This window comes from Bos grunniens, chromosome 3 (genome assembly GCF_055505025.1).
Source record: "Bos grunniens cultivar Pamir isolate PY7600 chromosome 3, Bosgru_T2T1.0, whole genome shotgun sequence".
In the NCBI taxonomy this organism is placed as follows: Eukaryota; Metazoa; Chordata; class Mammalia; order Artiodactyla; family Bovidae; genus Bos; species Bos grunniens.
In genome coordinates this window covers 11176954-11198515 of record NC_141167.1, presented here as the reverse complement: position 1 = coordinate 11198515, position 21562 = coordinate 11176954, and the positions used below count along the sequence as shown (strand labels likewise).

Genomic DNA, 21562 nt, shown 5'->3' with positions numbered 1-21562 from the left:
GCCACAAGGGAAGCCCCTAATCCTCATAGAGGATCATCATTTCTAATTCTTAAACATCTCTCTTCATCCTCTGTCAGCATCTTAAGCTGCCATACTCTTCCTTTTAGACAAGTTGTTCTCAAAGTGTGGTCTCTGACCCAGCATCACCTACAACTTCTGGAACTTGTTAAAAGTGTCAGTTCTTAGACCCCACCCAGACCTACTGAATCAGGAACTCTGGGCAAGGGGCCCAGCCATAAGCCTGTGAGGTGACTCAGCAGTACAGTAAAGCCTGGGAACCACTGCCTGGACCATTGCAACAACCCCCTACCTCAAACTGGTCTCCTGTCTTCTTTCATTTCTCTTCTTCAACAAAAGTGACTGGACCATGTTACTTCCTGGCTGAAAACTCTCCTGGGGCTCCTCATGGCCCATCTTCAGGGAACAAAAAAATTGAAACACCGTATTTGGCATTTTAGGCTCTTTGCAGCTGCAACTAATTTTCCTTTCCTGCCTCATGAACCAGTTTACAAGAAGAAGAAAGATGAAACAGAAAATATGTCTAGTCTAGCGCTGGGTTTGGTACACAGCAGGTGGTGAGTAAAGGCTTATTAAATAAATGATGAATGAATGAATGGGTGAGTTTATGAATTCCTCAGCCTATTCCTAAGCTCCTTTAGGAAGACTTCTAAATGAATATGTCTTCCCAGGTGGCTCAGTGGTAAAGAATCCTCCTGTCAATGCAGGACACACAAGAGACACGGGTTCGATCCCTGGGTCGGGAAGATCCCCTGGAGTAGGAAGTGGCGACACACTCAGTATTCTTACGTGGAAAATTCCATGGACCGAGGAGCCTGGCGGGCTGTAGTCTGTGGGGTCACAAAAGAGTCAGATACGACTGAGCATGCACACATGTGAACATGACTCTGGGTTACTAGACATAGAGCCCAGGTAAAGTGTGGACAAGTCACATTATGATCAGTGAGTGATTTTGCTTATGGCTTCTGAGGAGAGGGATGTTCTTCATGGTTTGCTCTTTGGAGGATCCTCAAAATTTCCTGGTTGCAGACTCTATTCCCTTTCTTGTCCAGGACCTCCTCACTTTCTGAGGCATGGAGGTGGGCATTGCCAGTTGCCCACTCTCTGCAACAAGCACACATATGGGGGCCTGGAATGTGCACAGGGTCCATATGCAGACACTCCTGGACACACAGGGCACACAACATGCACAGAGGCACTTATGAGAAACACATACACGTGGGGACACAGGACATATATTTACACGTAGGTATGCATGTTCAAATAGCCCTATTGCTCTTCTCCCAGGCTCAAATCTTTCCCTCTCTTTTCAAAAAGTGAGTTTGCAGTAGGAGTTTATGTTAAGAAAGGACTCAGGCCTGCCTCCTTTATTGTTAACACAGCCACCCTCCTGCCTGCCTTTGACAGCTTTCTACTCTTGGCCTGGTGGCATGCAGGGTAGGGGAAATCAGGCACAAGGAGATACTCAGGCTCCACCTGGTGGTCAGATCTCACAACTGCAGCTCACGTGCCCCCTTCTCCTTTGGTGCTGAATTACCAGGAGCAAACTTGGTGTTACTTGGCAGCCTAGCCCTCCTCGCATTCCAGAGTCAAGAACTCTCTGACCAACCCTCACCAAAGTACAGACTCCAGTCTGCCTTGCATTTTGAGGATTTCTGCAGTGTTTGTCTTCTCCACCAGATGAGGGAGAGTATTCTGAGAGCAGGGACCAGGGGCAGTTGTCCTTGGCTTTGGGGCGCCCTTCCCTTCTCTTTTCACCTCCCCAGATGATCTCAGTCACTTCCATCACTTTAAGGACTGCTGATCCCGACAACTCCTGAATCTGTCACTTGCCCAGGCCTCTCGCCAAGCTCCAGACTGCAGAGAGACAATTCCCCCTGGATATCAGCAGTGCAAATTCACCATTTACCAAGATGAGCTTACATTTTGCACAAACCTGTTTTTCTCCCCATGACAGTGAATGGCCCCGTTAGTCACTCATTGGCCCAGAACAGGAACCTGGGAGTCATCCTTTCTCTTCATCCCTCTTCACTTCCAGTTAATCACCAAGCCAACTAACTAACGCCAACCACCCTTACTTTCTCCACCCTCATGGCCACTGGCTTAATTCAGACTTACTAACTCCTCTCCAAGTTCTCTGCCTCAGTCGTCCCTCTTGCAGCCAAAGTCATCTTTCTACAACGCAAACAGAGTCACACTCAATCTGCTAAAAAATCTAAAGCCTCAGCATGATTCCCATCTAAGCTCCTAGACATGGCACACCAGAATTTGTAAGATCTGGCCCTTGCTCATGGGTCCAACCTCATCTTCCACCTCTCTGCACCTCACACTCCCCTACTTGCAGTTCCCAAGTTCCTATTCTTCTGTTTGTGCATCTGGCAAGCTCCTTCTCCCCTCAGGTCTCGCCACAGATAGCTCCTCTGAATTTTCCTGGAGTGATTCAGCCAGGCTGAGGGGATCTCATATTCCAGCCACGCTATACAGACCCCCTCATAGAAGCAACTGCCTAAGTCTTTAGGAGTTGCCCTTTGCCTTCTCTGTTTCCCCTCTAGACTTTAAGCTGCTTGGCGGACAGGGTCTGACTTCATACTTTTCAGGGACTTCAGGGACTCCATGCCAAGGACACAACTTTGAGTACATCCAATAGATAAATCAATTTTGCTATCTATGCATAGCCAACCACAGGTAGGTACTTAGAAAATGCTCAACGAATGCTTGTAGGCTTGAGGGCCTAGGGGGAGAAGGGTCTGTAGAGTGTGGACCTGGGACTGGTCTGGCTCCAGCCTTACAGCTTTGGTTCAGGCCTGGGGAGGCAGTGGGTGCTCCAGTCCAGGCCCCAGTGACGCGCTCAGATATTTCCCCTTCTCACTTGGCATACAACGGAAATGAACAGCTGGCTGCCTGAAAGTCACATTTGGCCTGCAGATGTTTTGTTGGGGTAGTGATGATTTAATTAAAATATCAACATTCAAAATCAGATTTCACATTAAAAACAGATTTTTGACTTCTCTTTAAACACTGGAGGAGGTGACAGCTAACTTGGCAGCAACCTGCTGGCCTGGAGGGGCAGCACTTCATTTGGACAAAAGAACACAAGTTTCCCCTCACCCATCCAGGCCTCACCACATCAACATGAGTTTGCCACCTGCTCTGCCATTGAAGGGTGCGGGCTGAGAAGTTGGATGGCCTGGATGGAGCCTTGGCTCTGGGACTTACAGGCTGCAACACTTTGAGCAAATCTCCCGGCACCTCAGTTTCTTCAGTATCGGGATGACACTTGCTTCATTGGATTCTTGGGGGGACTGAATGAGAGGGCACTTGTGAACTGTGATTAGCAGGGCATGTGTGTCGTGAGCTGCTGGGGCCCGGAGGGAAGAAGGTGCAGGACAGACCACACAGGAGCCGTTTTGTCACCAATGAACATTTATTGAGTGTCCACATTGCACAGCTTTGAACTTGGTGATCACAGAACGCACTGGGGGAGGGAAGAGGGAAGCAAGGGGTCAGGCTGGGGTGGGGGTCCCCTGGGTTTGTAAGAAAGGTAGTCCCTGCTGGAGCCGCCAGTCGCGTCTCTCGGCAGAGAGCAATCATCAGCGGGGGTGGGAGTGGAAGCCAGGCACCACGATGGCGATGGGGTGCAGTCACTAGGGGAACATGCGGATTCTGGGAAAGCATCCTTCCGGCTCCTGGCTCCAGCCAGGCCAGATGGCACCAAGGGGACAGGGATCAGGTGCTCGGGAGTCCAAGCAGGGATAAGGACAGGCAAAATAAATAACTCCCCAGCCCCCACTGTCACTCTGCTGCAACACAACACAAAAGCTTAGAGACCAGGGCTCAAGGGCTCCTGGGTCCCCTCAAGGAAGCTCACGTGGAAGGAGGTTTCCTGACCCCCCCACCAGGCCTGTCTGCCCCAGGTTCCCCCGGAAGGTTGGGGCAGTTCAGACCCTGGATCACTGAAGTTGACAGGAAGAACTGCAATGTCAACGGCCTGAGCCTGCTCTCTGCCCAAGGGGGCCAAGGGCAAGAACCAAAAGGCCAATTTAAAGGACGTGGACCTGGGAGGCCAGAGGGGCACCATGGTCTTGGGGAGCCCACGCCCTGGCCGGCAGGGCGCATGGGCCGAGGCAGCCGGCTCCTGCCAGCCCTGTCCCATTTGGGGGCCTCTCTCCTACGAGGGAGCGAGACATTCCGGCAAAATGACACCTAGTGCCCCCCCTCTCTTGGGGCTGCTCCCACCTCCCCCGACCTGGCGGGGACAGCCACACTGATTTCCAAGTCAATCCCTGCCCCAGAGTGGGCCCAGGGGGCGTGACGCAGTTCCTTACACTTGAAGAGTGGGCGCCATGCCCTCACCCCTCAGAAAAGCCAGAAAGCTGGGTGTTTGGGGGGGAAGTTTGGGGAGGGGGGTCTAACTGGGGGGCTTCAGGGGAGATGCCTCCTCCCTCCTCCCTCGCTGCCCACCCCCAGGTCTGTCCCCAGTGGATGCCCCCTCAGGGCTCGGCCAGGCACTGCTCCAGGGCAGCCATGCGGTAGTGGCTGGCAGTCTCCTCCCCGGCCTGCAGCCTCATGGCCTCCCGGCACAGCCGGTTGGCCCTTGCCAGCTCAACCAGGACGCCCTGATAGGCAGCCACCATCTCAGGCTTGACAGAGTTGGGGCTGACGCTGCCCAGCAGCTGCAGCAGCTCCTGGGGCCAGCGGGAGCGCAGGGCGGCAGGGGCCAGCCAGGGAAGCAGGGGCACGCAGCCCGTGAAGGCCTGCATGCCCAGGAACCAGAGCTCCTGCAGATCCGCCCAGACGCCCTCGTAGTCGGGGGACAGGGCCAGCACTGCCTGCTCTGAGCCGGGCGTGGCCCGGGCCACGTGGGATTGCGACAGGAAGAGGATGGCAGCTGCGAAGAAACCTCGGGATGCGGGCGTCCCCTGCAGAGCTGGAAGGCAAGCAGGGAGAGGGGCATGAACCAGAGGGGCTGGCGGCCTCACCGGATCCCCCCTGCCCTTCCCCCCGTCCTGGTGGGACCTCAGGTAATTCACTTTCTGGGTCTGGTTTCTTCCCACGAGTAAAATGGGGCCAGTGGTGCTAATCTTAGAACCCTTGTCATGAGAATGAAATGTAATAATCTTGGCACTCTACCTCGTGGTCGGACCCTGCTACAGTCTGAGTGGTGATGGGAGCTTCTGCTGGGCCCAGCCCTTCAGCAATGAGGGGGGTGTGGCAATTTGATTCTTAGGCCAGAAGAAGGTGCCAGAGGGGACCATGGGCTTGGCTCACTGGCCTGCAGGGCTACTATGCCCCTTGCACTGCAGACGCTCTCCCGAGGCTGTCGGGCTAACCAGCACTGGGGGCTCTACTCAGGGGCTGTGGAGACGCAGCCTGGATCTGAGGGAGCTCAGGGCGAGAGGGTCAGGTAGGGTGGGGTGGGGCTCCTGATCCACTGGGACATGCCCCTCTTCCAGCTGCCAGGCACCCTACTGGGATCCCCCCGCACAGGGAACAGAGGCTGCTGAGGATACGGGCTCATTACACTCTGTTCCCAGGCATCTGTGCAGCTCCTCCAACCTGACAGATGGGGTACAGGGAACAGGCGGGGACAGAGGGACCCAAGCAGACACCCACGGCCAAAGTGGGAGACACAGAGGGCTGGTAGGGGGCTGGAGCGGATGCCCCCCCAACCTGCACACAGCCAGAGTGAGGCGCGGGCGGGGAGGGAGGGACGTGCTGAGAGAGCACTGAAGCCTGTCATGAGGGAGGTGAAGCGCTGAGCAGAGAAAAACCTCAATGGAGAGAAGTCGTGTTTCTGACTCAGGGCCTGGGTGGGGGCGGCTCCACCTTGAAAACACAGAATTCAGATTCCTCGGGCTGCTGGGGGTTCCAGGTGCTTATGCCTGTGCCTGAGAGCTGGCCTGTACTTACACCCACCAGGCCTTGCCTTCAAAGTCTATAGAAGGAAGAAGATGTTATTATCATTCGGGGAAGAAGGGTGGGGCGGGGCGGGGGATGGAGGTGCACTTCAGAGATTGATTGGAAAATTCTGTAAAACCATTTTCAGAAAAATGATGACTTGTGCCCAGAACACAGCCTGGTCTTCTGCGTCCACCCAGGCCTTCCATCTGTTCGGACTGGGTCCCCAGGGGCTTACCTGGAGACGTGCTCAGGAGCCGGGCCATGAGGAGGCCCAGGGTAGCCACGTTGGCAGCCAGAAGCAGCCTCCCCTGCTGCTGAACCAGTGAAGGCAGCGACGCCATCAGGGTGTTCATCAGAGAAGTGAAGCAGGCATCCCGCCTGGGGAGAAAGGGAGCAAAGACGGGAGGCAGGGGATGAGTGGACCCAGACCAAGCCCTGGGGCAACCTGGGCTCCCAGTTTCACCAGGCCAGGGTTTGGCAAGGAATTAGGCAGCATGGTGGACAGTTAACTGTGGGCCCCCTTCTGCAGCATCTGGGGAGCACAGACTGGGTTATGGCCGGAGCAGGTGGACATACAGGCCCAGGGGGAGTTCCACGCATGCCAGATCCCAGTGCGGGGTGGCTCTCTCTATTCCAAGGCCCTTTGGTTCTAACGTTAACAGGAACCCACGGGCCCAGGGAAGCAGAGGAAGAGACCAAGACTGCAGCAAGTCTGAGCAGGGTCCCTGCTTCCTCCAACCTCCTCCCCAGCCTCACTTGATCAGCCCTGGTGCAGTGACCACGAGGTTGAGGAAAATGTGACAGCAGGTCTGCAGGCCGATCTCCACGCTGTCAGGCAGCACTGAGGTGTCGTGGCCGGGGGAGGTGAGTTCCCACTGTTGCAGGAAGTACTTGCACAGAAGGGAGGGGGCCCCCTCCTTGATCAGGATCTCCCGGGGCCCATCCTCGACGGTCAGGTGGCACCAGCCGGGCAAGAGGAGCCTGGAGGGACAGAAATGTGAGGGGTGAGATGAAGGCACCAGGATTCCCTTCGGGGGGGCACCCCATCAAAGAGGAACAGAAGTTGGGGAGAAGGAGAACATGTCCTTGTAGGCACTGTAGAAAGAACACAGACTTCGGAGTTGCACAGGCCTGGGCTCAAACCTGGGCTGTGAGTGTGGGCACGTGACCTTAACCTCTAGGAGTCTGCTTCCTCACCCTGAAGACGTGGATGAGACTCCTGTCCTGGGGTGCTGGGAGGACCGAGTTTTGGTAAAGGGTGAAATAAAATGCCTTGCAGGCAGCGGGTGCTTAATAAGCTGGAGTTCTCTCTCTACAGAACAATCTGGGCTTGGCAAGTAAGACTTAGGAAGCCCAGGTGTTCTGTGGGAACAATCCCCCTCTACTCCCCCAAAAGAAAGAATACCAAACCCATGCCCCAGTTAGGAAGCCCAGCACAGCCGAGTTTGGGGAGAGAGGAGGTGTCCCTGTCACAACCCTTCCTTTAGAACATTCTGGCTCAACAGACCGTAAGCACAAACTCACCGGAGCGCGTCCCCGGGCCAGGTGGGCCCAGGGGTGGTAGGGGAGATGGCCAGGGTGGCCACCTGCTGGGAAAGGTCGTTGGCTTCCTCGGCCTCCTCGTAGAGGGTCTTGGCATAGCGGACGAGGAAGGGCAGCAGCTGGCAGACCTCCTTGCGCAGGGACGAGGTCTCCTCGGCCAGCCAGGCACCCAGGATCCGCACGGAGGCAAACACAAAGGGCTCCTTCTGCTTCTCTGGCCCTACCTGTTACCAGAGGAGCCCTGAGATGGAGCAGAACCAGAGACCCTCCCCTGCCCGGCCAGCACGCTGGCCGGCCTGGAATAACACAACTAGGAAATTCTGGCCTGCAAGCTCTGCAAAGGCCAGCCCTTCGGGCCCAGAACCCAGCACATGGCTGGGACACGCTCACTCAACAGGGGCCTGGCGCAGAGCAGGCCCCCCGCGCAGGCCTGCTGAGCCAACTGGACTCCAGAGGACACGGCCCTGCACTCGCTGGCACTCAACCTCTAAAGCACCTCAAGGCGAGGACACCCACAGGTCCACGGCTAGATAAACATTCCCTCTCGGTCAACACCCAGCTCTGACCAGGGGTGATCGCACATACCTCGTGGAGGTGGGAGGTATGGGGGGGGAGGCCAGGCCCCGGCTACTGAGGAAACATCCCTACTGGTGGCAGTGGCGCGAGTGGTGGGAGAGAAGCCCCGCTTTGGGCTAAGTCAGAAAGAATGAGACCATGAGAGAGCTTGGCGTGGTAGGTGGGAGGTCAGGGGGCTGAGTTCAGTGGCTGGAACAGGCTACTAGAGACCAGAGTTCTGAGTGAAGCCCCATGGGACAGGAGAGCTGGACTCTCGGACAGGAGCGGGGAGGGGTGTTGGGGGAGGTGATCAAATGGGAGTTGGGCAGGGAGGTCAGGAACCGGCAGCCTGGCTCCTGTTTGTATGTGTACGTGTGTAAGACAACGCTGCAGCCTGAGCAGGACAGGCTGCTTCACTAGAGTGTGTGTGGATCGGGGGGAGGGTTGTGAGTGGGAGGCTTCTGTGTTGTGTGTGCGTGTGTGTACTGTGATGTGAGTGCACATATGGTGTGTGGTGTGGTGCTTGTGTGGAGGCTCAGGGAGGGAAGGAGGGAGGAGGGAGAGGGAGGCTCGCCACACACTACTCCCTGGAGTGCTGCAGGATCAGCTGTACACCCAGGGCCGAGGTTTCACTTCGCTCTCTCCCTTGCTCTGGCTCCCCGCTGCACAAGCCCCCCTCCCCCTCCATGCCCCTCCCCCCGCCCCCGCCCTGACCTGCTGCAGGTAGTGGATGACAGCCCCGATGGCCTCCTTCATGATGCTCACAAGCTGCACCTTCTGAGGCTCCTTAAGCAGCGACTGCTCACAGCGGGTGCATTCCTGGATGCCCAGCTCCATGAGGGCGTAGCAGGCGGTCACCACATCCTCTTTCACCTCTGTGCCCGTCTCTTCCAGTGCCAGCCGCACCTCCACGCATGCCAGGTTCACCAGCAGGGCCAGGAACTTGCTCCCGGAGTTGCCCGCTGGGATCCAGTCGGAGCCGCAGGCGTGTGCCAGGCGGGCGGCCAGCTTCAGTGCAGGGTTGCGCTGCCAGGAGCTCAGCTTGCTGCCCAGGATGCGTGCCAGCCCAGCCTGCAGATCCCGGAGGCACTCAGAGGGCACGGTTGTTGGGGGCAGAAAGAGGGGCAGCAGCTGGCAGAGCTCAAACTTGCTGGCATCCTCGGCTTTCTGGAAATCTTCGCTGAGGCCCCGCAAAACAGCCAGCAGGTCGGGCTCCGCCTCCTTCCAGCACTGTGTCTCAGCAGCAGCCAGCAGCCCCACCAGGAGTGCCAGGGCCTGGTCAAAGCCGTAGCCGTGCCCTAGGTACGCCTGACACAGGGCAGACACGGTGCCTCCAGCAATGAGGTGTCGGGGCCCACGGGGGGTGCCTGCCACGGCTGTCAGGCACTGGTAGGTGTCATCGACCATGGAACGGCGGGCAGCATCGTCAGGGTCCCCCCGGGCTGTGAGGAAGGTGCTAAGGATGGGGATCTTGTTCAGGACCTGGGGATGAGCGGCTAGTTCAGGGTCACTGCAGAAGCAGGCCAGCAGGGCCACGCCCAGGGCCCGGAGAACGTGGTCGGGGCAGCCATCCGGCGCCTCCTTGGTGGTCAGGAGTCGATTGGGGAAGGTGAAACCGACGGCATCAAAGATCCGCCGCCGAGTTTTGGCATCGATGTCACCTGCTTTGACTGCCTTGGTCACCTGAGGGAAGTATGTGTGATCAGCAGGATGGAAGGAAGGGCTGGCAAAGACTCTGCCCTGCACTCTGGGGGTGGACCATCAGCAGGACTAGGTTATGTAACAGGACTCACTCTGGGGTCAGGAAGCCTCCCAGAGATCACCTTATCCAGCTCCTTGCTTCTCCCCTGAGGCAGACAAGTGTGGCCTCTGGGATCCCTCCTCTAGGAACCCTGCAGAAGGAAGGTCCAGTCCTCCTCAACTGTTCTTTCTGTCATGTCGTGACCCCGTTAGCTGGAAAGTTCTTGATGTCTGAGCTAGAGGCCCAACATCTGAGTTGCAAGAGGTTGGAACTCAAGTGTTTAAAATTCTCCAAGGACTTGGGGTCCCTCTCTAATCACTCCCTCGAGAAGTCTCTCATCCATTCCCGCCACCTTCTCAGAGGAAATGGCTCCTGTGTCTCGCCGCTCTGCCTGTCAAAACATTTCCCCTTACATTTCACCTAAACACCTCCTCTGCTGCAGTGTGAGCCCTTGACTCCGGAGCCGTCTCCCTGTTGCCATGGCAAACAAGCAGGCTGTACTCCCTCCTCCCTTCACCCCCCCACACACCAGCCCCCCCTTCCCAGCACTGCAGCTCCTGTTCTGCTGTCCCCAGCCTGGGTTCTTCCAATAGGGCTGAGCCCCAAACCAGCTCCTTCATCCTCAACCTACATACCCATTCTGGCCATCCCCAGGGACCCTTTCCCAGTCACTTTCAGTCCTGCGACTCTCCACCTCCAGAACATGCATCCCCAGCCATCAAGTATTCTGCACTAGTTACTACCTGCTGCTATTACCCTATGAGTCAGCTCCCATATGCTCTGGGACGCCCCAAAGAGCAGACCCAGGCAGCCTCCTCCAAGGCTTCTAAGAGCCACAAGCTTTATTCACCCTTATTTCCCTCTTTGCTCCCATATGCAGCGGGAGCAAAAATGAGTCCACAGGTAGGTGCCTTGGACCTTCTTTGGTGCCTCCAGGTTTACCAGCGGCACCTATATATCCCTGGGGACTTGTTGACCCCATTCCTAGAGGGCCCAACCACCCAGCCCTTCCCACCTCCCAGCTGTCAGTCAGTTCCTTACTAGCAGCAGGGCTGCAAACTGCTCGCTGTCATTCTTGGCCTCACGGAGGGCTCCCAGGTAGCGCTCCAGGGTGGGGTTTCGGCTTTCTGCCTGGTTCAGAGCTGGCTCGCAATCCGAGGCCATGATGCCCGCCTTGCCCAACTGTGAACACAAGAGGGACTGAGCATCCCTCTGCAGAGGAGGGGTGGGGGTGGGAGTGGAGGAGGGAGGGAGGGATTAGCACAGAGGGAGGAGGATCAGGAGGGATGGACTCCTCAGGACTGACCTCCCGTGGGGGAGCCCCTTTAAGGGGCTGGACCCTCAAGTCCTTAGGGATGAGGAAGGGACCCGGGTCCAAGGTCACCTCCAAAAAGTGGGAGAGAAGGACCACGCATCCTGCTGCTCAGTTGGACAGCTCTCCTCAACAGTCTCCTGGGGGCGGGAAAGGGCTGGCCCCACTGCTCCGCTGCCCCTGGCACCAAAGGCCAGGTTTTGCTTCCCTCCACCAGGCGTACAAGGAGTGGTGAGGACGGACAGGGAGGAATGGAAACGTACATGGTGAAGTTCGATTATCCGGACTCAGGCTGACATGAGGGAAAAGGGCATGCTAGGTTTCCTTTCCCCTCCCTTCTTTAGAAGACACAGGACACAAGCTTCAGTAGAAGTGAGGGCGCAGGGCGCTGACCCAGGGAAGGCTCAGAGGCCCCTCTGGGGACGCCACCCCTACAGCCAGGGCTCTCAGTCGCCCCCGCAGGCTCTGTGCCTCCTCTCCTTTCCCTCCCTCGGGCAGAAGCTGCAGCAGCAGAAGCAGCAGCAGCAGCAGCAGCAGCAGCAGCAGCAGAATTAACCCCTTGCGCTCCCTCTCCTCACCCTCCCCATCCGGCTACCAGCCTGTGGATGCCTGCAGGGGCTGGAGAAGCAAGAAGGGGTCCCGGGTAGCTCCCAGGACAACGGATAATCCAAAAGCCGGATAATCGAAGCGGGGCCGCTGAGATGGGGAGATGAGAAGGGGAGGAGGGTTTCTGGCGGTCACCACCTGTCCCGCCGCAGCCAGGTCACAACACGACATTGATGAAGTCACGACAGGGCGGCGATGAGATCACACTTCACGATGGCGCGGTGATGTCACGGAGAGATCACGGCAATACCACGACATGGGACAGCCCCCAAAGATGACAGGGCAAATTTTTTTTTTTAAAAAGATATAGCTATATGTTGAGAAGGGCTGTGACAAAATGGAGTCTCGACAGGGCACGGTGATGTCGCGATAGGGTCCCCGGGGTGTGTCGGCATCGATCCGCGCCGGTTCGGAGCGGCCCCGGCTGGGATGGAGGGGAGGGCCTGAAGGGGGCTGAGCTCACCAGGCTGCGGCCCCGAGCGGCGAAGTCTTCTCCGAGCGCGATGCTCCGGGAGCCTGGGGCCGCTGCTCACGCCGCGTAGCCCACTCCAGGCTCCGGGCTGCTGCAGCTCCACCCCCACCCCCGCAGCGCTCTCGACCAATCTGCGGCGGCCTCACTCCAGGCTCCAGCCAATGGCACGGCTGGGCGCTAAGCCGTAGGGGGTGCTGCCGCTGCCGCCATCTTGCTTGTGGGTATTGCCCGAGTCTGCGGCCTGGGGCTCGCGCAGGGCGGGCGAAGGTGCAGACCGCTTCTGGAGAGCGGGAGGCGACAGCCTGGGGACCCAGGTTCCTTCGCTCGTGCGTAGTTCTGCCCTCCAGCACTGCCCCTCCTCCCACGCGGGCTCGCGGCTAGAATTGAGCTTCCGGGGGGGCCAGGAGGGCTTGTTTAGCATGGAGAGTGTGTTTCCGGGTTGAGACCGGCAGGTGGGAGGGGGCGGCGTTTCCGGCCGTCGTCGCGGTCCAGGGCAGCTGAGGCGAGAGCGAGCTGTCCGAGTGGGGAGCCCGCATTCGCTTCTTCCTTTTCCTCCTCCTCCGGGTGAGGGGAGCGGAGGTTGGGGCCTCGACCCCATGGACCGGGAGGAGGCGGAGGCCGCCGAGAGCCGGGGCCCCGCTGTGTGGCCCTGAGCCCCGGTAGGTGGCCGGGGGCGGCTGGCTGCCGGGCCGAGGACCACGAGCCCATGGGAGGGGCGAGCGGGACGGGCTATTTCTGGGGGTGCGCTGGCCGGGTGTTGGGACCCGGAGGTGGCGCTCCTGGCCCGGCTAGGTCATCCAGCTGCTTCTGGCTTTGCAGGTGCCGAGCTGGAGTCCCAGGCTGAGCCCATTTTTGGGGGGGCCCGAGCCTGGTCCTGCTGTTCCCTCCATCCCCTGACAGACAGACACACCGACCGGCCCCGAGACGCTGCTGGTCTCCTTCCTTCCTCGCCCCTAGTTACTGTCTCTGGTGTGTGTTCTCCCCACCAAGACAGCACGTTGATGCTGAATGGCGGGGGCGGGGCTGAGCACTACTTGCACCTTATGTTGCGAAACCTGCCTTATTCAGGACACTGATAATTATGCCCCCCAGAGGGGTCCTGTAGTGGTTGCAGTGAGTACAAAGGTGAAATGAAGGAAGTTGAGAGAAAAGACCGCGGGCGAGATTCCAGGAAAGCTTTGCTTCCGTTCACCTCACAGTGCTTGTGCCCAATTGACGACAGATGCAATTAGTGAAGAGTATTAACTGACTCTTCTTGTGCTTTCTGGTCTGATTAACAGACTGGAAGCTAGGGAACGAGTTGGAAGGACGACCTCCCAGAACAATCTGTTCATTTTTCCAGCTATTTGGGAAACAATGTCTGCAAATATAAGCAAAGCTATTCATGGCAGTCTGTTCTGTAACTTTCCCAAATATCCGAGACTTTTTTTTTTAAGAGCTTTATTCTTGATTACTCATACTAGCTGAATAGGCTGTTTCAGACGTGCTCTGTCGTTGTTCAAACATCTTATCGCTGGGTACATAAATGGAGTTCCACGTATGTAGCTGACAGACTGAACTATGATACATCCCCCATCAACCTGAAGTATTAAGTAAACATTACCCCCTGCTCTGTCTGAACAGCTGCTGCAACAGAGAGTGCTTTTATTTCGGGTGTACTTGTAACGCCCTAAATGCCAGAACTCTTGCTTGCTTTTCTAGATTTTCATTTGTCAAGTATTGTGGGGGTGTGTGTTCTCTCCCTGGGCTGTTTCCCTTTGATTCTGTAACAAGCCATTTAGATCTTGGTGTTGTGTTGTTGTTCCTGCCTCTGGTCAGCAGGCTTTGACTGGACCCTAGCAGTGATTTGTGCCCTTAAGCAATTGTAGGTTTCAGAGGGAAGACTGGGAGTTCACAAGAAAATAACCGCCTCTGTCTCCTGCACTGTTTGGGAGACCTTGCCCTTCTAATCAGCTTGCCAATCTGGTGGTGTTTATTATTCCCATTTTCAAAACCTATTCATTTCTTTTATGCTTCTATCGCCCACCTGCCACGCTATTGATGACAGGTGTTGAGTCACCTTGAATTTAAAATCCTTTTGTGGTAGGCAGTTATGTGTTGGGTAAGATTGATACGCACGCACTCACATGCACATTCACTCTTTCCGTCTTGGGAGGCTAAGTTGCTGGATATACTTTCTAACTTAGGCTCCACTTCATAATCCCTTGAGCATGTGTCTGGCCTGCACACCTTTCTGTCCCCTGCTCCCTAACATACAATGACAACCACTAGAAATAGGAATGGATGGAAGTGAATGAGAAAGAGGAAGACCTTCAGATGCTTAAGGCTCAGTGAAAACTTTTTCTTGGGTGGGCTGTACCTTAGTTTTGCAGTTCTCTGTGTGTGTTTGTTTCCTGATATTGATATCCAACCCAGACAGTGCTGGGCTAGGGTTGGGGGTTGTCAGTCTGTGCCATTTTCTAGATGTGGATGACAGGTGCATATTTAGTACAGAAGATTTTTGAATTGCTTCTTCAGAACTCAGTCAACCCTCATAATGCTGCCAACATTTATATAATAATTTATACAATATAGGGAAGTTGTGTAAGAAGAAACTGATAGAAAGTCATTTTTTTCTTCTAAAAGGGACCTGTCATTCAACCCTTAGATTCTGGATGCCTAGTACAAAATAGGGGTTGTGTAAATACTTGTTGAGTGGATATATGAATATAAGTCAGGAATTGCTAATGATTCTAAGGATCCTGGAGGTGACATCAAAGTATAAACTGGATAGATTTTAAAGATAAGAGTGGTGGGGACAATAGCAAACTGGAGAATGCATGCCCTACCTAATGACAATCATATTAAAGCTTTCTAAAAACATAGCTAGAAAAACCTTCAGATCAGTTTACCTGTGGTGCTCCAAACTCTTCTTTTCATAGATTAAAAAAAACAGTATTTGGATAAAGTCACAGAGCTGTTAGCAGAGCTAGAACTGAAACTCAGATCTTTTTTTTCAGTCGGGTGCACTTTCCACTCTTCCACATAGATGATTAACTGTTAGATTCGAAAATAATGGAATATAAAGTGTTTCAGCTTTACAGTGGATTCATTTCGTATCCCTTGCTATGTTTTTATCCTGATAATTATAGGCTATGTCAAAGCTCAAGTTTGAGATTTATAGACAGGTATGAACAGTGAAAGACAAACTTGAAATTTCTCTTCTCCCTGATCTGTCACACTGTCTAGCACTCTGCATTTCGAGGAATCAATTATTAATTACTTGGCATATAATTTCTTCTTTTTCTGTCTTTCTAGTGGACTGGTTCTGCCTGTCTGGAAGGCCATGGAGAAGCTGGGAATCAAGCCAAGCCGTGCTTCTTGGCTTTTATCAAGATTTTGTTGGCAGACGTCTGTGAAGCAGTTGAAAAGCTTGTACCTGTTTTATTTTTGCTTCTGCTTCAGTGCTCTGTGGTTGCCAACAGGTACCATTTTCTTTAATATTTAAGATTTTTTAAAAAGGGTATTTTGTGTGAGTCTGTCAGTTCATTTTAAAGACTAGTAAGAGCCAGAAGAGGTAATTGATAGAAATGGTCACCCTTTTGGTGAACACTTAGTTTGTTGTGTTTATTTGTTTGTCTGTTTTGTTTTAGACCAAAATTTAAATTGGGTTCTTTCTCTTTTTTCCATTTTTTGAAAAAAAAATTTTTTTTGGCTTGCTGCCACATGGCATTCGGGATTCTTCGTCCCCCACCAGGGATGGGACCTGCGCCACCTGCAGTGGAAGTGCACAGTCTTAACCCCTGGGCTCCTTCTCAGAAAAGAGAACTGGCATGATCATTTTGAGATTTCATGAAGATGTAATGAAAAGATAAAGGTTTCAAAGTTAGACCTGGGTCCAAAAGCTGGATGTTTCTTTCCACTTAATAACTACAAAACCTTGAGCAAGTTACCTGTTGTCCGTAAGGAAGAATAAGACCTACCTCACAACTTGATTTAAAAGATAAAGTAATTAAAGCATGTAGTACAGTGCTATGAACATAAGTGATACTTTGCTTTCTTTCCTTTCCTGACGGAATCTACCCTGTATACTTTAGAAGGAGAATGTACCTTTTTCCATAGAAAGGGTTTATACTGATAGATTTTTAAAGTATGGTTTCCTTCTAGAGATTATTTCACCAGTCTTTTACCTTTTGCCAGGATAAAATGCCAAAAAGGCTAAATTTCAAAAAGTAGCCCTTTTGTTTCTGTCTTTTTTCCTTTGGTTCTTTGTTGATATTGTTCCTTTTAGAGTATGGAAGTGAGAATGACTTCTGCGTATGCTGCTGTTCTGGGCAATGACCGAAAGACTTCTGTTATAGAAACCACTGTCTGGTTCTATAATCAGTCTTTTGATCCTATAATTACCAAGATTACTATTGCTTTCCAAAAGGAGTTGGTGGCCATGATCTTGAGAATCAAATAATTACTGTATTTAGCAATTTCAGTGACATCAACTTTGGGGTTTTTGTTGTCTTGCAGTGATGGTTGATGATTGCATAATTATAGCAGTGGAAATTGCATTTGACAGAAAGCTGACCTAAATACTTTTTACCCAGATGATGCTTTGCTGGGACAGCTAGCTATTTCAGGTCAACATTTTATGTAAGATTATTCGAATTAAATAAGTACCTGATTTAGCATCATCAGAGTAGGAAAATCACATTTTTTGAAGTGTACCTACTGCATACCAGACCCCAGGTTATAGACACTATGTATTTAATTTAATCTCTATGATAACCCTAAAACAGATTTCTTTTTGTAATTAGGAAATTGAGGCCCAGGGAAGCAAAATGACTTGACCAAGGTCACACAGCAAGAGCACAGCAGAGCCAGGAATCTAAATGCAGGTTTTTCCACTCTAGAGCTTATGCTCTTTTTCTTCTACTTTGCTGCCTTCCAACCACAGGTGATCTTTTAGAGGACCAAAGCCAGCTTTTTTTGCCCTGAACCAGAATGAACAGCTTGTTATTTGAGGGATTCTGATTATAGGGGAGGAAGAAGCTTTTCTGAGTGTTTTTTGTATTTTCCAAGCTAGTTAGTTAAACAGAGTGCTGTGGGTTCATTGGGCTAGTCTTTCGTATCCCTGGTGAGCCTGGTGCTTAAAAACAACACCCTAAGGAACACATTGAGTATAAAGGTAAAGAGGTGGTACTTGGTAGGAGTGGCTGTGATGGGAATTAGATTGTACCAGTTCCATTTTAGAAAAGTTTGGAGCTTTTACCATGAAAGAACCAAGATCCATGTGTGTTCAAACTGAATGAACATGCAGGCAATACATGACAGTCAGATTTGTTGTGTGTTTTAATTTATCAGAGCTCTTCTAGATCAGTTTTTTAAAAAGCACAATGTCCTAATAGCAAAAGTGAATAATAGACATAAACAGAGTATCATAAATAAGAAATTAAAATGATTTATCACATTAAAAAATGTTCATTCTCATTACTGACCAAAGAGCTGCGAAGTAAAATGAGAAATCCTTTTTAACCTATCATGTTGATGAAGATCAAAGTAGAAATATCTAGTGCTGCCAAGGGGTGATGTGGTTGCTCTCCTGTTGTGCTGGAGAGTTTGAATAGAGACCTTTTTGGCATAAATTAGGATCCTAAAAAAGTTCATGTTCTTTGACTTAGTAATTCCCCTTTTAGGAATTTACCTCAAGGACATATTTAAATGGTTGTGAATGAGAGCATTCATCCACACTCATTTATTCTGTGTTGGAAAACATTACTGCTACCTGCCCCACAATGGGAGTATGGTGAAATTATGGCCTGTCCACATGGTGAAATAATTATCTGACTTAAAAATTCACATTTTAAAAGAACGAGTACATGGAAAATGATCCTGATGTTAAGCATGAAAAAACATGATACATAATTGCATATTCATGTTCAAAATTAGTGTCAGTTTTGTGAAAAGAAAGATATTTTTGTATAACAGAAAGTCTGAAGTGAGATATATATATATATATTTGAGTAGTGGAATTATTATCTCTCTCTTTTTTTTTTTGACAGTGTAAACCCTAGCTTTATTGGTCCAATTTTTCACAGTGAAGCCTCAAAGAACCAAAGGTCCAGCTAATGGTGAGGGAGAGTAGTGTCCTGAGCCTTGCAGAGTCAAGGGTTTGCAGGATACCCTCAGCCCAACACATGTTCGCTGCCCTGGCACCTGGGAGAAAAGAGGGATGTGGCTCTCTGCAGGAGAGGTGGGGGTGTGGATACAGGGTCATGTAGTACAAGGCCCAGGGTCTGTTCTCCACAGTGGGCGATAGAAGGATCACATAAAGTTCTTTATTACAGACCTATGAAAAATGAGAGAATTATATATTTTATTTTCACTTGTTTGGGTTTCTTTTTCCTTCTTTGTCTTTTCACAAAACAGCAGCAGGAAAGGAAAATGCAGGAGGCAAATGAGCCAGACACCAGTGTTCAGATCAGAAGGGAACAGGGAGACAGGACTAAACCGTTATTGCAGGCTGGCCCCAGGGCTCTGTCCCAGCATCCTTAGCGCAGGGCCAAAAGCCCTGGAGGGAGCAGACAGAGGTAGGGTTGGGAGGCAGGGGGGAGACGACTCTTTCAGCTGGGCAGCAGCCCTGTCCCTCAGGTGGCCACCCTGGCCTCCTTGTTTGGAGGCTTAGTCTCCAAAGCTTGGGGCTGGACAGAGGGAGGAGGTGGGAAGGGCCAGCAAAGAAAGGCTGTGAGTTTTATCAGGGTTCCCCTGGGACCATGGGGCCCAGGTGGGCAGGGGCAGTCAGGATGCTTCCTGCTTGTCAGCCGGTCAGCTTCTTCAGGAAGGTCTCCAGCTCGTCCTCATCATTTGATGTCCACGAACTTGTCCACCACATCCCCGTTCTTCCTGGCCAGCACAGTGGGCACGGTGTCAGCCCACCGTGTTAGCCTACCCTACAGTGAGGTCTGTGTGGTCATCAGTATCCACCTAGGCCATCACCTCCTTCCCCTGCTGCTTGGTCACCATTTTCTCTAATCTTGGCCCCCGGATCTTGCAGGGACCACAACACGGTGCATGGAAATCCACAACCACTGGTGTCTCCGTGTTGACAACTTGGTCTTGAAAGTCAGGTTCATCCTGGATGTTAGAGTTTGCACAGACACTGGTGGTGTCTATCGACCAGGAGTAGCCGGGTGTTACTGTCAGGTTACTAGGACTGTACTCTTGGGGTCTACAGTGCCCTGGAGGCGAGGGCTGCCCACCCACCCTCAGTGGGCTTCCCGGAGATGACAGAGGTCAGGGACCTCCATAGGAGAAGCTGCTGAGCCATCTCCTTGCAGCGAGAGTGAAGGGATGCACAGCATAGCCCTCCCCACTGGTTATTACTCTTTATATTGATTCTTTTCTGTGTTTTCCAGGGTACATGTTAACTCTTTTTATAAGGCGGGGGTAGACCCTATTTGAAAAAGCAACAATAAAACAATAGGAGCAAAGTCCTGTTGTTGGTAGCCTGAATCAGTATTTATCTGCTTATGAATTTGTTTGGTTTTTACTTGATAAAATACATGCCTGATGGTTTGTTGTTGTCTTTAGTTCATGGATTATAGAAATTATTCTTGAAAAACTAACCAAAAGAAAGCAGCTCTGCAGTTACTCATCCCTGTTCCTGTTTATCACTTAGCAGTTTTTCGTCTCTGGGAGAACCCCAGGTGTACATTGACTTATGTATAATGGGCTTCTTTTTTGTTTCATTTTTGGGTTCAGTGCCAGAACCCACTGCTAGGAAGCAGTGATAACACTTCGATAAAAGATGCTCTGTGTTTTCCTCATGAGCCATTGAATCACTATTTTTCTAATGTTATTGTTAAATGGCTTAAAATAGCATTTTGGACGAGGGGATTATCAATATCTGGAGACAAATGTGAAGTGACCCCAAGAATTTGGAAAGTCCTGCGATCGGTTGTCAGCTTCTTGAGAGCTGAGATTTTGCCTTTATTGCTTATGCCAGCTATTCCTAGCAAGTACCAAGGGCTTGGCATATAGTAGATGCACCATAAAAATATTTGTTGACTGAATAATAAATTAGCAATAAGGGAATTGTCCCTTGAAAATTAAACATTAAAATCATTAAACATTAAAATCAAAGTCTATCATTGGAGAGTGAAAGTTTAGAATGAACACAATCAGAGCAGAGATATGGGAAGACATTTTAAGGAGACGTAATGCCTTTGAGAACAGCATGATCTGATTAAGATATTGATAAATAGTGTGAGTGAGTGATAGTTGCTTAGTTGTGTCTGACTCTTTGCAACCCCATGGACTATAGCCTGCCAGGCTCTTTTGTGTGGAATTGTCCAAGCAAGAACACTGGAGTTGGTTGCCATTTCCTTCTCCAGGGGATCTTTCCCACACAGGGATCGAACATGGGTCTCCTGCATTGCAGGCAGAGTCTTTACCATCTGAGTCACCATTCTTTACCATCTGAGCTAAGCCTACTATTAAGAGACATTTCTAAATATAAAGACAGGTCAACTTAAAAACTATCAGCAGATGCATACTTGACTTTATCTTATAATCTATAGGCAATACATTAGAGTTTGTAATGAATCCATACACCTTTTCCAAAGGAATACCTGAGACAGAAGTAGCGGTACAGTATAAATGACAGTCATCAATCAGATGAAATAATTTAACTGAAGCTTCTCTCTTTCAAAGAGATGGGAACTGGCCAAGTGGTCAGAATAGAAATACAATGTGCTTTTAACTTTGTGTGAAAAATAATGTTCAGTTTCATGTTGCTGTTTTTGCCAAATAAATCTTCTACTTCAAATTACTGCCCGAATGCTTTATTAAAACTCTGCTTCTGGCCTTTGTTTTGGAATCTGTTACTTTTGTTGCCACCTCCTGATTGCTGTCCTCTGAAGCTTCTATTTTCCCCTTGTCCCCTGACACCTCGGTTGCCCTCGCAATGTTCCCTGAAGCCTCTGTTGCCTTCTCATTGTCCTTGGAAGTTGCAGTATCCTTCTCTTGGTGCTTCTAGCTCTGGTTGCTCCATGGCCACCGGAAACGGCCAGTGTCATGAGTCTTGCCACTCTTCTGTACTTCTGTTACCGGTGCAGTAGGGATATCAAAGCAAACACCCTGCTTTCCTTTGAGAAGGACGGTTCCCTTCACTTTGAAATCAGTATCCTCACCCAGTTGCTCTTTAAGTTCTTTCCAAGCATACCTAATGTTTGGCATTTCAATTCACAAACATGTTAACCTTTTAACATATATAATAACAATTCAAAAATATGTTAACATTTAAAGGGCCAGAACCAGCCTTGGAAAGCTAAACCAAGATGAGTCATTGAAGCTAATGTATACCTGAAGCTAACAATTGGCTGTGAAAATGTTTACTATGGTTCCCTTGCTTCTGGGAAATAGACTACAGAGTTAGTAAGTATTT

At 51.4% G+C, this 21562-nt stretch overlaps 2 protein-coding genes and 1 pseudogene across 15 annotated transcripts in view; 1 reads left to right on the top strand and 2 right to left on the bottom strand.

Annotated features, from left to right (window-relative positions):
• Positions 1–3423: 3423 nt before the first annotated feature.
• Positions 3424–12242, bottom strand: NCDN (neurochondrin). Of its 9 annotated transcripts, none has more exons than XM_086378890.1 (8): positions 12139–12242; positions 11814–11881; positions 10799–10969; positions 8731–9699; positions 7444–7685; positions 6676–6900; positions 6155–6297; positions 3424–4945 (listed from the first exon to the last, which is right to left on the bottom strand). In XM_086378890.1, exons 2-8 carry the CDS (start codon positions 11844–11846, stop codon positions 4509–4511), a joined length of 2220 nt encoding a protein of 739 aa, XP_086235016.1. In that variant the 5' UTR covers positions 11847–11881; positions 12139–12242; the 3' UTR covers positions 3424–4508. The 9 variants fall into 9 exon arrangements, with proteins under 9 accessions (XP_086235016.1, XP_086235037.1, XP_086235059.1 ...); XM_086378911.1 differs by having other exon boundaries at positions 10799–10939; XM_086378933.1 differs by having other exon boundaries at positions 10799–10939; positions 11064–12242.
• A 98-nt stretch (positions 12243–12340) lies between these two features.
• KIAA0319L (KIAA0319 like) overlaps positions 12341–21562 on the top strand; it is a 97275-nt gene continuing 88053 nt past the window's right edge. For 3 of the 6 annotated variants that reach the window (XR_015155721.1, XM_086378858.1, XM_086378826.1), the window contains exons 1-2: positions 12598–12806; positions 15445–15611. Coding sequence is in view for 2 of the 6 variants with exons in the window: in XM_086378826.1 (XP_086234952.1) it covers positions 15473–15611 (139 nt within the window). In the remaining 4 variants the exon portion in view is untranslated. Of the gene's footprint in view, positions 12474–12597; positions 12807–15444; positions 15612–21562 lie in introns of those variants that run through there. The other 3 variants (XR_015155722.1, XM_086378837.1, XM_086378866.1) reach the window with 2 other exon arrangements.
• LOC147374976 (thioredoxin, mitochondrial pseudogene) lies at positions 18935–19444 on the bottom strand (annotated as a pseudogene).

Excerpts from the sequence above, each read along its gene's own strand:
- NCDN (XM_086378881.1), bottom strand. The coding sequence starts at position 11,846 with ATGTCGTGTTGTGACCTGGCTGCGGCGGGACAG. Across the intron at positions 6,901-7,443 it reads TGGCCCGGGGACGCGCTCCG|GCTCCTCTTGCCCGGCTGGT; the intron begins GTGAGTTTGTGC and ends CTGTCCCTCCAG. Across the intron at positions 4,946-6,154 it reads GCTCCTGAGCACGTCTCCAG|CTCTGCAGGGGACGCCCGCA; the intron begins GTAAGCCCCTGG and ends CTTGCCTTCCAG.